Genomic DNA, 15967 nt, shown 5'->3' with positions numbered 1-15967 from the left:
TTAATAAGCGGAGTTTCTTCAATAAAAGCATGAAAAGAGGAAAGAGGAAAGAGGAAAGAGGAAAGAGGAAAGAGGAGCGGTCATTTTAACCGGCTCGGGGTCCGGTAATACTCTACAAAAAAAATGAACGAGGAGTCCAATTTCAACGATTTACAAAACTTTATATCAATCAACCGATATCAACCCTCGCATGCATACATCACCCCGTTTCCAGTCTTTTGGTTTCCACTTGATTTGAACTCACTTCATACAGTTAACATCCTGCTGTCACATTAAACAGATACATTACATCCAACCTACATTACACGGACTGTGATCATTTTCTCATACAATCTAAAGGAGAACCCTCATTTCATAACCCATAACCTTGAAAGGATATTATATTCTAGTATTTACTACCACTATCAACATTATCGTCATCACCATCATAATCCACAATCATTGCCATCAATTTTGACGAAAAAAGAGCTAACGATCAACCTCAAAAACCCAACGATCAGATTTGATAAGCGCGATTCAAAATTCGGTTAGAGATAAGTTAAATAGTTTATCCAATCAAATTTGCGTTCCTCATCTGATATCCTCAAAAAATAATCGATAATAATCAGAAACGCCGGTTAAACTCGCCTGTTTTGTCCATGACACCATTTCCAACATTAATACCACTACTCAGCGTTTAAATAACCGGAAAATTCCGCTACAATTAAACAAAAAAAAAAGAAGAATTTCATCTATTCATCTTTAGAATATCGGAAATCAGACAAGGAGTTCAATCGATTACATTACAATAATTAAGATATTCATCGTTTCTCTGCTTGAATGAATATAACATTGGGATTATATACATACAAATAGAATTTAAAATCTACATTAAGATACTCTAGCTTCTTGCTATTTAAACTTGCACAATTCATACCATACCATTCAACAAAAATCACTTTAGCCGACTTTTTACTGGATTACAAGTAGGAATCGATTTACAATGACATACAAAAGATTGCTCACATCATTAGCATCGCATCCACCATCAGCAAGCCCCTCAAGACTTATCCCACCATACGCTCAATCCTTACCTTCTTCTGTTCAAAGTCCATCTTCATCACTTAGACCACCTTACACACATTCGGTACCTGTAAATGTTGAAGCTAAAAGATCTAGTCGGCTCAAATCCCCCAAACAATTCGAATTGCTTTTAAGCTCAGGATCAGCTAAGAAGAACCAATCTGTTGAATGGAACGCATGGAGAAAAGAGATTCTATCGAATGATCAAAGTAGAAAAGACATCGAAGGTAGATGGAGGGAAGTTATCGCAAATTTAGAAAGAATCAAAGAAGGTCAAGTAAGTTCATCTGTTCGATCCCTTGTCCTTCCCATGACCAATATACTGTTTAATTTGTGTTATCAAATCTACGATTTGGCTAATCTATCAATTCATGAATAGCATGAAATCCCGCAAATAGACTTTCAACAACTTAGTTCTAACCTTAGATCTGAATCCACTGTTGGTCAAATCAAATCAACTGGATTAGTAATCGTACGAGATGTGGTACGAGATTCCGAAGCTATCGAATGGGCCAGAGAAGTACTATTGAGCACGGAAGAACGAGGTGGAAGAGGTTAGTCTACTGGTCGTTCTCCTTATCCCCTTTTCGTAAGACATGCTGATTCATATCCTCATAATAGCCGTTTATTGGCACTCATCTCTATTGGCTGCGCGAGCGAATCCATCGATTCTATCTGCAAATTCCCAACTTTCGGCGGCACTCCTTCAGGTCCCTGACGTGTATATTACAGCATCAAGTATAATTGAAGGACTACATCCTTCACCTACAATTCCACATTCATCTGATCCATGGACAACCCCGCAATCATTACTTTCACACCTTACTTTAACACCTTCGATTCCAACTTCTTCCACGATTGTTTCACCTACAATCTTAGCCGCAGAATATTCGGCATTAAGACCGTTGTTCAGATCAATCAAATCCAAAATTTCATTTTACTCTAATTCAGGTTATTTAGATCCTGAGAACTGGGAATTAAACGACAATCCGTCTACAATCCCTAACATAAGTACAAGTAATGAAGGTGAATTTGATCTACCACATTTGAAAGAGGTCAAAATCATTCATCCTGAATTAAGACCAGGTGATATGGTTTATCATCATGCTTCTTTACCGATATCAACTTCCAAAAACTCTGGTCAAGTGTTCTTACCTGTAACACCAATCTCTAAAAAAGGTGAAGAAAATCAATCTTGGATAAATGGACAAAGAGAATCTTTCGAGAATGGTTTACCACCACCAAATGAACTTTTATCTCACGAAGCTTTATACCAAGTAGAAGAGAAAGGTCATAAAGGTTTGATTAATAGTAGGGCTGGCAAAGAAGCTATGGGTTATTAAGTTTTATTCAATTTAACAAACAGTTTGTAATCACATTCAAGTGAAAATCAACGTTTAGTAAATCCGCTAGACACAACAAATAAAAAGTCCAGTCAAGTTGTATGAAATTCGAAAACGTCGTTGTTTTATGGTGTTTTCCCACAAATGCGGGCCAATCAGAAAAACAGAAATTTTTTCTCTTGTACGCTAAATATGTGAACTATATAGGTTGTACGTATATATATAAACGAGAATTTTCCAAATCCAAAAAAAGACTGTTCAAGTCTTGCGTTTCATTTTATCCTAAATTCCTGTGGACTGTTTATATGATAAATATTACGATTGAAGTGATGAACCATGTATCACCTACCTGAAAGTCATAGTTACAGACATCCAATAAAAAAAAAAGCTTGTCAACTTCACAGCTATCATTGAAAAGCAAGGAGAATGGATAGACAACGGATGTTGCATCGTATCTTATATATACTAACAGCTTGACCCATTTCCAACAGTTGGTCGCTTAGCTCAGCTGGTTAGAGTACTGTACTAATATTATGTGATCACTCGATCTGTATCATTAGTTTCATGCAGTGGTCGGCAGTTCGATCCTGTCAGTGATCAAATCTTTTTGGCATTTTCATCTAACATGCTTATCTTTTCAATTGCTAACCTGTTATGTTAATATGTTGAATAGTCATGATTGCGAAAGCGATTTGTGTGTGATACACGGATCAAGATCCAAGATACATAGTTGGTATGAGCGATGGATATCCAGTAATCATAGGGACATTGGCACCACAAAAAGAAGTTCACATTAAGTTACTGTACAAACTGTATGTTCACTAGGTGATATTCTGTCATATAGTGGATATTTTATCATATAGTGGATATTCTATCATATAGTAAATATAGATCTAAACGCATAAACCTCTTTCTTGACTACATTCGGTAGGACAATCATTCGTGTGAACCCAACCTGTAATCTCCATATTCGATTATCGGAGGAGAATAGCAGAGAGAAAAAGAAATGAGAATGAAGTAAAATCAAATTGTCACTAAAGGGAAAACTCACCTAAAGCTGGTTCAGGAGTCATGATCACATATTCACACATGTACATCGAGTTTTCCCTACATTGCCATTCGCCCAATGTACAATTACTGTTACCAGCTGGTGGTTTACCTACTCCAAACGGATTATTTGGATTTGACGGGTTAGGTGTCAAAGAACTGTGCGCAGTAGCTGATAAAGATAATGAGGAGGGTTTGGCGGTAATGGAGGTTTGAATGAGAGCATCTTTGGAAGTGATAGTTTGAGTTGTAGCTGACGACGAGGAGAAGTCGATTCCAGCTGAAGAAGTCAAGGAAGTATCGGAACTGTGGGAGTTTGTGACACTTTTGCTGTGGGAGGAGAAAGTTGGCTCAGCAGGAGCAGAAATAGCATTGTAGGTAGATACAGCATCACTTCTTGTTGTTGAAGATGATGAAGCACTTTGACCATCATCAGCAATGTTGGAAGTAATTATAGCTTCGTTTTGGTTATCTGGCAAATTGGCTGTAGTTTGTATAGCTGCGAGCGAAGTAGGGGAAGCTTCTGATAACGTTGATGATGATGATGACTGATAGAGCAAATCACACATTATTATCAGTTAAACATAGGTTAAATCGCTATAATGGAAGATAGTCACTACCACTACAAAACTCACAGTAGAAAAAATTGTACTACTTGAATCATCATCCTGAGAGCTGTTAGAAGTTGAAGAGCCACCTGAATAATGAACTTCATCAACGGCTATACCTCCAGGAGTAGGCTTTATCATCCCTGATTCTGAATATGATTTTGATGTGGTGGAAGAATTTGAGCTTGATTGCGGACTGGATGTGGAAGATGAAGTACTTGTAGCCCTTGCAGATGAAGTAGAAGAAATTGGAGTCGGAGTGGTAGTATCGAATAAAGTAGCTGAATTACCATTTGAATCAATTGAAATAGCTACATGTTGAACTAATTTAATATCTGATGAGGGAGAGCTTGCAGCAAGAATATTTGCATTTTGTCTTGGTTCAAGTTTGTTCGAATCCAAATGAGGAATAGCTGATATTGAAGTTAATGAAGTTAATAAAGGTAGAATGATTGATAATCTCCTTGTTGGAATCATCTTCAGATCTGTTGACAGAGATGGTATTTATCGAAAATACCAAAGTATTTACTTATGTGTGTATGTTTAATTGTCCTACCAGTATGTTTATCGTAAATTCCGTCGAACGAAATACTATGATTGTTGAGTCTAGCTATGTGGCAAAAAAGGTATTTGCCGAAATGAAATTTGGATCTCCTTATCAAGATAAAGTCGTAAATGAGATTGTACAGTATGTGAGAAGACGATATATTATTTTTCTTATCAAGTAATCAGTTGTACTTTCAATATACAATATCAATCTTTTTGTTCAGTCGTCTATCAATTATAAATAAAACTCGTTATCCCTTGAAACGTCAATTCTTCCTTTAATCAATCTTAATGTCAACTCAAAGGTAGCTTACACATAATTGATTACGTTCAATCCAGGATAATTGACTAATATCCTTTCTCCTCTGCTTATGATTATGCTTTCAGACTTGCTGTCTAACGCATCTCAAGATGCATATGTCCATCTATAACCGTTTGACCTATTCTATATTTGGATTGTCCACTATGTTCATCTTGTGTTGAGACATTCAATCTGCTTCTTCATGTCCATACAATTTCTCTACACGTTGACATTATATTCTTTGATTACACTCTTGGGTTCAACATAAATACCTAACGGTTTATATGGTATATTATCATAACCAAAAGCAGATAAAGAACCTAATTCTAAACCACGTTTAGTCTCTGTCCATTTTGTAGAGGCTGTTATACCTAAGACAATTACTCTTAAACCATATTTATATTCTGGTGTACCTAATGCTTTACCATTTTGTGCATCTAATACTGATATTAAATCTGGTACTCCGCACACTACCTAAATAGTTCATAGTCATAATGATCAGCTAACGTATACGTTTCAATGATTGCGAGCGAGGATGTAAATCAAATATCCCTTACTTCAGTTTTACCATCTAGTGTATGTTCAGCTAACAAGTTTTCGTTTTTGAAGGGAACTAAGTGGGAACGATGTAGCACAATTAGTCAGCCATCATTTATATAAAGCGACACTTAATAGCTTACTTTTCATAATACCTTCAAATCGTTCTTCATTCTCTCCCAATGAAGTAGACTGATCAATTGAGGATAAAGCTTGAATTTCAATTTCACCATAACTATGACCTTTAATTAATCTTCTACCAACTTTAACAATTTTACCTTTAAATAAAACTTTTGAACATTTTGATCCGCCTAAAGAATTAACTAAAATTGATCCTATATTATCTATATTACCTTGTTTATTTGCTAATTCAACTTGTTTCCCAATATACCATGACTGTGAAACAGTATTTCTAATTAATGCTTTTTGAACTTGTGATTTGGTTAATGGTCTTGCAACTACATTTGCACTTGTTCCCATTTCCATACATCCTGCTCTTAAGATCGAATCTACTTCTTTGTAATGTTTGACTTTGGTTAAAATCTGATGAAAATGATACACACAAATTAGTATTCCCCTCAACGTATCTTGGTATGAATGAATGATGGACAAGAACAACGAGAATGATTTACCATTTCAGTCCCATCTCCACTACTCATATAAGTGGGTAATACCATCGTAGCTTTATCATCTTCGGCATAGACGTTGACGGTAGTTTGCCATCCTGTAGGGTAAGCTCTTCCCTAAGCAGTATACGCATTGTGTCAACTATGCTATCCAAAAAATTTGTTGAGTATTGGAAACAAGCCAATTTCAGCTCACCATGAAATCACCGTCAATAATAGGTACATTTAAACCTGTACTTGCTCCTCCAACCATAGCGACCATACCATTTCCACCGCCAATTTCAACAGCCGCCAAAGCACCTAAATCTTCACTTTTCATACCCATAAATCTCAATAAGGATCGAGCAGCTTCTCCACCTCTACAGACGATACGTTTATTTATCAGTCGATCACGTATATAATCAAGTTATACTATCGGAAGAATCAGAATAACATTACTTACCCTGGAAAAGTTAATTTTTCAGCAGCAACTTCCGGACTACCAATACCACCACCATACATGACGACTTTTTTAGGATCTAAAGAATCTATATCTATAACTTTTGTTATTGAACCTGATCTAAACATTTCTCTTAGTGCTAAATATATATTATGTGGGTTTCCGCCACCACCTGTACCTAAAATATAGCATCCAGTTGAGATCCATTCAATATCTAGTTCAGATAAAATCCATTCATTGTTTTCGACATTCGGTTTATAATTTATTATATCTTCTGCTGTGATTATTATATCTTTCTCAGGTATATCACTAATGTTTTTAGCATTAGCAATTTCAGCTTTTATAACAGGTGAGTCTTTATCCCATTCTCTTGTTACTTCAGGTGCCAAAGTATTCTTATCGTCTCCTTGTTCCGATGTACTTGCTAATCCAGTCCACTCTCCAGCTGCCTTGACATAAAATCTACATCGCCCAGTTGTATCTATCGATAACATCAGTTCTCCAATTCACTGAGATATGCAATTCAAGGCGTAAAACACTCACAAGCGATAGGTATAGCTTCACTTTCTACTGTGACTGTATGATTTTTATCTGCACCTGCCGCAACAGCTTTATCTATAGCTCTTTGCTCTACGGATTTTTGTACTTCTTCTACAGATATTTTGGAAGTATCTTCAAAAGTATCTATAACACCTGAAATTTGTGCACAAGCAGCACCCACAGCATTTGCAGCGTCATAAAAGGGAAATCTATGTACTTTCGAAACACCTTTTAGTTGATTTGGTACCAAAATTGCCCCTCCACCAACTAGATAAATCGGTACATCTTCAGATGAAGTTTTCATTGAATCTATTGAATTTTCTAGCATCTGCTTGATCTTTTCTTGTGCTTGTTCCACATCATCCATAGGGATATTTTTCACTAAATCAGCGTTGCCGATTGACTTTGAAGTTGCTTTTCCGTCAGCAATGACTATATCTGTTGTAGTCAAAACATCACCACCAAATGCTATACCAAGTTCATGTATTCTGTATCCAACTGAATCCGGTCCGATAGTAATTGTACCGTCATTATCCCTTCTAACGCGAGATCCACCACCTAATCCAATAGAATAAACATGTGGCATCGAAAAGTTGAGTGGGACACCACATAATTCGTGATATGCTGAAGCTTGACGAGGGAATCCAGTCGGACTATGCGTGATTTGGTCAGTGAGCCGTTAAATAGATGACTGTACATTACTGAACTTACAGTAAAACACCAATTTCAGTCTATGATCATTACAAATTAGCAATCCAATTGCAGGTCGATTGCTAAAATCGTAACTCACAGTAGTACCTCCTACGTCCATTACCAAAGCAGTCTCTTTCCTTCTATCCCCATTGGCGTTATCCAAATTTGCTAAAAAGTTCGCACCTCTCATTGAATTGGTTGGTCCACTTGAGAAAGTCTTGATTGGGAATTTTGATGCCATTTCACATGTTAACAAGGTACCGTCGTTTGAGGTTAAGAAAAGGGGACAAGTCAGATTCAAAGCCTTTTTGGATTGTTCGAATCCTTCAATAGTTTTTGATGCGAATTTGAGTAATGCTGCATTCAAGATTGTTGCGTTTTCTCGTTGTAATAAACCTGAATAAATACGCAAGAAAGGGACGGGTGGGATATGTCAGAAATATGATAACGTATATGGATAAAGCAGGAAAGGAAGATTTACCTATATGAGCTACTTCTTTACTTATACATACTTTAACTCCAGGTAATTCTTCATGTATGATTTCTCTGACCAATTCTTCTTGTCTGATTTCTCGATCTATAGGTGAATAACATGCTGATACAGCTATAGTTTGTATACCTTGTTTCTTAATTTCTTCACATATACCTCTAATTTCAAGTGGATTGACCTGTTCCATGATACATTGATTAGCCAGGACATTTTTGCTGGCTACGGGTTATCAAATAGTCAAACGAAAGAGGCCATGACTTACTGTGGATAGTTCTGACCCATCCACTTGTAAACCACCTTCCGCGAAAAAAGTAGGACCTTCAAGTACATGTCTTAATTCATATGGAAAAGATATGAAAGGTGGTGCTAATCTACTAAATGGACCACATAATCTAATTACAGAAACTTTTTCTAATTTTTTGGAATCTCTTTCAATTAAACTATTTACAAATGATGTTGTACCAATTGATATAGCTTGAATATCTTTCTTATTTATATTTGATTTAGATAAAGTTGATGATATAGCACTTGATATACCTGTTGTTATATCTGATGTTGTAGGTGATTTGTGTGTTGCTATGACTGGGTTTTTAGATCCCGGAGTAACATCAAGTATGACTGCGTCGCTATGATACGGAGGCATTAGCTTCAACAATACAGCTCGTGTATACAGGTAGGTACTCACGTATTAGTTCCTCCGACATCTACACCTATACGATAATTCCCTGTCATTGCTGTTGTAACGGGTCAACTTCTGGTATGGATTATATTTCAAGCAAGCTGAAGAAGGAAAAGAAATCAATACAACTATCACCAAAATCCCCGTAACTACGGCTCCCTATTGCTTCGGGGGAATGGGCAAGGACGATTTTCACCTTGTTATCTGATATGCATTCTGACGATTTGATAACCCGTGGATTGGCGCTTGAACAATGATCGAGAGTAAGATAGGATAAATATACATGAATAAACAGAGTAAACTGAAAAACCCGAAGTACAGGAGATAGGTGAAAAACATTATATATCTAAACGAGATTATCGATTTGTATTAAGCGCATACAGTATCGCTTAGCATATAAATTTGATTCCGTTGCTACACCGATACACCATACAAGGCGCCTGTGTATAATGCTTGGCAAGTGGGCAGTAAGTGACGAACATATGATGCATTTAATATATCTAATATATCACTATGAAAAGAAGATATATATCCAGAAGCCCAAAATAAAGAGAATAAAGCGAGAGAAAATATAGAATATTATAGGAGTAAATGTACGATTAGATTGGAAAGAGGGAGAATAGTCCGTATGTGTTTGTATGTATAAAACATTTTTTGTTGTTTATAGGCTGTTTTTTTTTCCCTATAATCGATTATAAAGACCATAAAGCAACTGCTGAAGGACCACCACAATTTTGTTTGTTGTTTCCTGGACATTGCATATTACATTGAGTTGATAATGCTGAAGCTGAAGCACCATTACTAAAAGAATTACCGCAATAGCACTCGGAACCATACTCAATTCCTGCTAAAGTGTATCCAGCAGTTTTACAGAATGAAGTACACATGTCAATTGTCATTGAAGGGTTGACTAAAGAGTTACTTGTTAAAGCTCTACCTGTAACTTCTTTAATACAACCTTGATATTTGAAATTATTAACAACTTGTAAATTTAATGCTAAAGATGGATTTTGGAAAACGGTTAAAGAAGATCCACCACCACAGATTGTTGAAGAATCACCACCACATGATTTTGTACATGATGTTGAAGTTCTTGATAATGATGCACCATTAACTAAAGAATCACCACAATAACATTCTCGACCATATTCAGTACCAGCAAATTGGAATCCTTGACCAGAACAATAATTCATACATTTTGCGTTTGTCATACTATTATCAGACCATGATGCTGAAGCTAAAGCTCTACCAGATGATCCTTCAGCGATACATGATGAAGCTAAACCCCATCCAGCAGGTAAAGATGGATCTCTAAAGTAAAGTTGAATAGCGTTGGAACCACCACATGTGTGTGCGGCATCACCTTGACATGTCATTGAACATTGACCTGAAGTTTGATCTAATGATGCACCATTGACTAATGAATTACCACAGTAACATTCCCTAGCGTATTCTAATCCACCGTATGAGAATCCTTTAGATGAACAGAAGTTGAGACATGATCCAATAGTCATTGAATCTGAAGCGTATGTGGCACCAGTCAAAGCTCGGCCTGATTTAGCTTCTGAAATACATGATGATGATGCAGGGTTCCATCCAGCAGGTAAAGTGATTGGGGTTGAAGTCAAGTTGGTAGATAAAGTTGTAAGAGCAGATTGAACAGCTAATAAGGTGATAGCGTTACCACCGCCACAGATTGATGTTGAATCACCGGAACATTTTAATGTACATCCTGTTGAAGTTTTAGCGAGAGAAGCACCATTGGTAAGAATTGATCCACACCAACATTCGGAAGCGTATTCAAGACCGGCTAGTGTGTAACCATTAGAACCACAGAATGCGGCACATGAAGCTTGAGTCATGTTGGCGGAAGAGTAGTGTGATCCAGTAAGAGCTCGGCCAGAGACTTCAGAGATACATGATCCGGTGTTGGCCCAACCGGTTGGAAGAGGTGGAGTGACAGGAGCAGTAACATTGACGACAGGAGCAGTGGTGTTTACAACAGGAGCAGTGGTGTTTACAACAGGAGATGTGGTGTTGACAATAGGAGCAGTGACGTTGACAGGCGCTGTTGTGTTGACTGGAGCAGTAACGTTAACAGGGGCAGTAGTAGTGGTGTTGTCGACAGCTGGTACAGTGACTGGAGCGGTAGTGTTGTCGGCAACTGGAGTGGTGACAGGGGTAGTAGTGTTATCGGTCGTAGGGACAGTGACAGGAGCAGTAGTGTTGTCGGTAGATGGAACAGTGATAGGAGCAGTGGTGTTATCAGCTACAGGAGTAGTAGTGGTATTGTCTACGACAGGGGTAGTAATGATGGTAGTTGAATTATCGGCTACTGGAGTAGTGGTTCCAGGAGTTGTATTAGTTGAATTTGATGATACGGGAGTCGATTCAGGATCATCTGGGGTAAGAGTACCGGGATTTTCAGGTGATTTATCATCTGGTCCATCATCTGGCGCTGAAGGTACAGGGTCATCATTATCGTCATCAACGACTGAACCAGCATCTATATCGTGATCACTGATTGTTGGTGTAGGTTCAGGTTCTTCATCGGCCTGTGTATCATGATCACTGATTGTTGGTGTAGGTTCATCGACATCACTAATTGTTGGAGTGGGTTCGTCGACTTCAGATACAACTGTTGGTGTAGGCTCGTCGTCTTCAGAAACAATTGTTGGAGTAGGTTCGTATTCTTCTTCAGGCACGGGGGCAGGTTCAACTACATCATCGTTATCTTCTTCAACAATAGCTGGAGAATTGATTTGAGCAATTCTTAGAATTCTAGTAGAATTTTGAGAACTGGTTGAATTTGTTGCATTGAAAAGTGCAAGATTTGCTTCGGAGAGGACAGGTAATCCTTGAACGGTTGTAAGTCCTGTATTTGAAGTATCATCTCTTCTTTTGATAGCTGCACCATTGGTACCTGTTGCTAAGAGGAGTAATAAAGGGAAAAGAGCTGATAAAAGCATTTTGAAGGGATTTTTTCAATGAATCAAAAATGAATGTCTTAAGAGGATCTCTATAGATATGAAGGTAAGAGGTAAAAGTCAAGGGGGTAAGGTGAAAGACAGATAAAAGAATAGTTGATCAGGATAGGAGTATTAGGGAGTCTCCAAAGGATAGATAGATAGTGAGAGGATTGCTAGGTAAAAATAAAAAAGGAAGATGGGAAAGGAAAACGATAGGAATTGATTTGTGGGTCAGTCTTTATATATCATTACTTTGGAAAAATTTCTTTTGTTTGCTTTTGGATTCTTTCTTGATCTTTAGTATGAGAGTTGATGGTACAAAATGTCAACCGAGAATCAAAAAAAAAAACAGAGTTGAGGGCTGAGGACCGTATAAGTCGGACCGAAGAACCTACTCATTGACATCTTTCAGTAGAGAGTGATCTTCCTCTGATGATATGCCTTATCACAGAGAACATTCCAGTCAATTATCCGAGATGCAAGTACAGTACAGTACATACGCTTCTTTTTTTTTAACATGACAAAAATCCGAAAATCTATTGATATCTTTTTTATCATCTTTAAAAGCGAAAGCGAAAGACCAAACAAAGTTACATGTTATTATTGACGTTGTACGGTAAAGAAGTTCCTGAAGATCCGAAATGTCGGATGGATCGACGGATCGTCAATTAGAGTGACATCTTGACATCTTGATAAAAGGGTAAAACTTCCGGGTGCCTGGAGCTACCAAGCAAAAAATCAAGGAAAGGAAAACATAAAAAAGATGGCAAAACAAACCATCTGTAATAAGCTGGAATCTTTCTCTCACAAAAGAAACCATCCCTAATATTAAGGTTGACATGTCGATCCCTTAAAATCTTCCGAATAACCTATAGATAAACAAGAACGCGACTTCCTTCCTTCCTTTTCACTCTTTTCTTTCTTCTTTTTCTTTATGTTGTCATAGCGAATATCGTTGGTATATGAGAGTGAGACAAGAAGAAGCATATTGAATAGAGCCGCTTGTATACAGTGACATGCTTTTTCGTACCTTTGCTGGTTTATGAGTACAAGCCATCCCATCCGATATGTAAATTTCCTAAAAATATGTTTTTTACCTACAGAACGCTTTTCTCTTTTTCGAGCCCGATAACACAGATATTGTGGTAGCATTTTGCATATTTCATAGGAGGTCAAATAATTAACAGGATGTCTCGGAAGAAGTCATCTCGCAGATACTTAAGATTAGATAAAACATCATATCTAAATCCTTCTTCATTATGTGTATATAGGTCATGTCGCAGCATTTTCCTTGATCATAGGTTCATGAACAAAAAACAATAATGCATGCGCTAAACCGGACCGACCGTGAACAAACACTCGGACATGTCGTATATACCCCTTCGGCATGATGCTTATGGTAACGTTGTAAAAGAGGAAAACTATACGGTAATTTCTAGTAAAAAGCCTAATCGGATCCATCGATTTTTATCAGGTACAAACGGCATAGGGTATCGTGGTGATATCTAGGAATCAAGGAGTCGCGTTAATTTATTGATAACAAAACGAAACTTTTCTATATCCTGCATAAGTTTACAGAATGAAATTTATTTTGTCTTTTGGTTACATTGCAAGTCGGACTAAACATCCCAGATCCTCCGCGAATACATGTCGATCTTCGTAGATCGTTGACTGATCGCGCGAAAAATATGTACTAGTAAAAGCGCAGTAAAGTTTACAATGTTCAAGAAAGGTATAGGCCCCTTTTCCCTCCAGTCTTTCCTTTGTACCTCATTTTCCTTGTTCCTCATACAGTCCTTAGATCATTTACCAAGCTTACAAGGATATAACGAAGAATCAGATAAAAGCCTCCATAGCTTATTTCTTTAGCCAACCGGAATGATAATTACCACTTACATCAATGATTTCGGAAGGCTACGGAATGGATGCTTCACGGTATTCTTTATGACCAGCCACTGGATATTATAACGATAAGTGGATTGTTTAAGGTGGATGTGTGTAGAGTTCAAAATATGGTACCGAGTAGGTATTGGAACCGAAAGTCAATCTTCTTTTAGCCAAGAATTCTGAAGTGGATAAAAAAGCCATTTTTATGATTTATTCGGTCGTATCGGCTCAATTTCGCGAAATATACACAGTAACACATGTCTTCACACAGAATACGATGCACAGCTCTGGGATATGTATCGAGCAAGATATAGTCCAACACCTCGATGTATTCAGAACCACCATGTCCAGATACAGGGAACTGTAATTCAAGAATGATTACGTAAACTCGTGGCAATGCCTTTAATGGCGTCTCGTTTTCGCTGTTCAACGATTTGACTTTATTCTAACCAACTTTGTGCATATTTTTGTGATACTTGAAACTTTTTTTATACTACTGATTTCCTTCCTTTAACTACTATCAAATGTCCATAACGATTATAATCAAATAAAACTTCAAAATAGCTAATGCTACAGAATAATACGAAAGCCACTACGTATTGTCCATCCTGTCAATTAAGAGAAAAAATGTCCATAATCACATGAATTTACATAGAGACAATTCACATCTTGCTCTCATACTCTTGATATTTAGCTTATAGCTTATGAAGTTGGACAAGTACATGAAGGAGCAGCACTTGAAGAAGATGAAGATGGAGTTCCACCACCGCCATTAACGTTGAAGACTAAACAATTGAAAAAAAAAAATCGAAAAATCATCATAATTAGCTCATTTTTTTTTTTCATTTCTCGATAATTTAGCGATCATTTTTCGAGGAAAACAAGTTAGAAAGTGTAATACTCGCTCTGGTTGGTATTTCCAGTTGTGCATTGATAAGTTTGAACACCATTTACACCTTCATCGAGACATTGATTTCCGCCAGTAATGGCAATTCTGTTATCTCCAGTAAGGTACCAGGTTTGTTGGTAAAGACCGGGGTATGAAGTCCAAACCTAATTTTTGAAAGTTTCTCGTTAATCTTTGTGTCTAAATATAGTATACGAATCTACTGAAGATATAGATGGGGTAAAAAGATGGAGAACAAACTCACTTTGAGAGCACCATTGTTACCAGGGTTTGAGCCTGCATCTAAAGCCAAACCAGTTCCAGATAAAATAACTGAACCTGATCCAGGGTTGATGTCCCATCTTACATTATAACCAGCAGCATTACATGCGACAGATTGAACAGCAGAACCGACTCCTGGTGTGTTAGCTACACCTAAACATCTACCATCTCTACCTGACACGATAGTAGCACTAGTGAATCTTCGGTGAAGTGGTGAAGCTTCAGTTAAAGCGAGTAAAGGTAAAATGATTAAACCTAATGAAGCTAACATATTAGATAATAATTTGGTTTTGTTAGGGGGGTTGATTATAATAGTAAGTACGTAGTAAATAAGTTTGCTGTTGGAAGGATGATTGATGAGAAAAAGAAAAGGAAAATTCCCATGCGTTTTTTGGACCCCTTTTATAGACGTTTTTTACGACCTTCTCTTCTTGGTGAGGGTACGTCTTTGTCAAGCTGATTGGGATACGAAACTTCAAATACATACTCTAACCACGATCATTCGTATATCTCTGGACATCGCAATCCTCAAAGATCTCATGATTACCGCAACACTTTCACCGCTCTCTTCTTTCGCAATTGCTTTCTTGTTGTGTCATCTTCACCTTTCTTCACCTACCTTGGTCAATCATTTAAGTGAGAATAATCCATAAGGTACTCTCTTCGTTAGTTGACCTTGTGACCTCGTTTGAGATGTTCGAGATTTTATTTCAATTGCTATTCGGACGAAAAAGGAAAGAAGCGATTTAGTATTCTTTTGGGATTAATAAGTGAAAGAGCAGAGTTAGTATCTCTTTTATTTTGTTGAACGAGGTGGAAAGTCGGCGATAAAACCATCATTTTTCCAAAGCTGTGAGCCAGGTCTTGCCTATAGTGGTAGAAGCTGAGTAGTAAAGGTAGTAGTAGATATAGTAGTGAGTGTGAAAGTTGGATTCGCTACTATTGGCATGTAAAGCTATACAAGAAAAGTAAATTTAAGATTGAAAAAGCTGTGCGAAAAAAGAAGGAGAAACAGTAGTCGAGCAAAGATCT

At 37.3% G+C, this 15967-nt stretch overlaps 5 protein-coding genes across 5 annotated transcripts; 1 reads left to right on the top strand and 4 right to left on the bottom strand.

Moving 5' to 3' along the window:
- Positions 1 to 982: 982 nt before the first annotated feature.
- On the top strand, positions 983 to 2405 carry L201_003883 (uncharacterized protein; the record flags this gene model as incomplete). The annotated part of the gene is made up of 3 exons (XM_066219634.1): positions 983 to 1339; positions 1442 to 1616; positions 1684 to 2405. 3 exons carry the CDS (start codon positions 983 to 985, stop codon positions 2403 to 2405), a joined length of 1254 nt encoding a protein of 417 aa, XP_066075731.1.
- Positions 2406 to 3298: 893 nt separating this feature from the next.
- Positions 3299 to 4537, bottom strand: L201_003882 (uncharacterized protein; the record flags this gene model as incomplete). Its single annotated transcript, XM_066219633.1, has 3 exons — positions 3299 to 3360; positions 3457 to 4000; positions 4088 to 4537. The coding sequence occupies 3 exons, from the start codon at positions 4535 to 4537 to the stop codon at positions 3299 to 3301; spliced, it is 1056 nt and encodes a 351-aa protein (XP_066075730.1).
- A 589-nt stretch (positions 4538 to 5126) lies between these two features.
- On the bottom strand, positions 5127 to 8964 carry L201_003881 (uncharacterized protein; the record flags this gene model as incomplete). Its single annotated transcript, XM_066219632.1, has 12 exons — positions 5127 to 5381; positions 5465 to 5520; positions 5588 to 5987; positions 6077 to 6187; positions 6267 to 6429; positions 6513 to 6990; positions 7053 to 7702; positions 7761 to 7780; positions 7840 to 8138; positions 8224 to 8410; positions 8495 to 8858; positions 8918 to 8964. The coding sequence occupies 12 exons, from the start codon at positions 8962 to 8964 to the stop codon at positions 5127 to 5129; spliced, it is 3030 nt and encodes a 1009-aa protein (XP_066075729.1).
- Positions 8965 to 9603: 639 nt separating this feature from the next.
- L201_003880 (uncharacterized protein) lies at positions 9604 to 11880 on the bottom strand (the record flags this gene model as incomplete). The annotated part of the gene is made up of 1 exon (XM_066219631.1): positions 9604 to 11880. One exon carries the CDS (start codon positions 11878 to 11880, stop codon positions 9604 to 9606), a length of 2277 nt encoding a protein of 758 aa, XP_066075728.1.
- Positions 11881 to 14469: 2589 nt separating this feature from the next.
- Positions 14470 to 15206, bottom strand: L201_003879 (uncharacterized protein; the record flags this gene model as incomplete). The annotated part of the gene is made up of 3 exons (XM_066219630.1): positions 14470 to 14552; positions 14673 to 14820; positions 14919 to 15206. The coding sequence occupies 3 exons, from the start codon at positions 15204 to 15206 to the stop codon at positions 14470 to 14472; spliced, it is 519 nt and encodes a 172-aa protein (XP_066075727.1).
- Positions 15207 to 15967: the final 761 nt, after the last annotated feature.

Source organism: Kwoniella dendrophila, chromosome 5 (genome assembly GCF_036810415.1).
Source record: "Kwoniella dendrophila CBS 6074 chromosome 5, complete sequence".
Taxonomy (NCBI): domain Eukaryota; kingdom Fungi; phylum Basidiomycota; class Tremellomycetes; order Tremellales; family Cryptococcaceae; genus Kwoniella; species Kwoniella dendrophila.
Note: the sequence above shows the minus strand (reverse complement) of the source record. Positions and strands in the feature narration are given on the sequence as shown.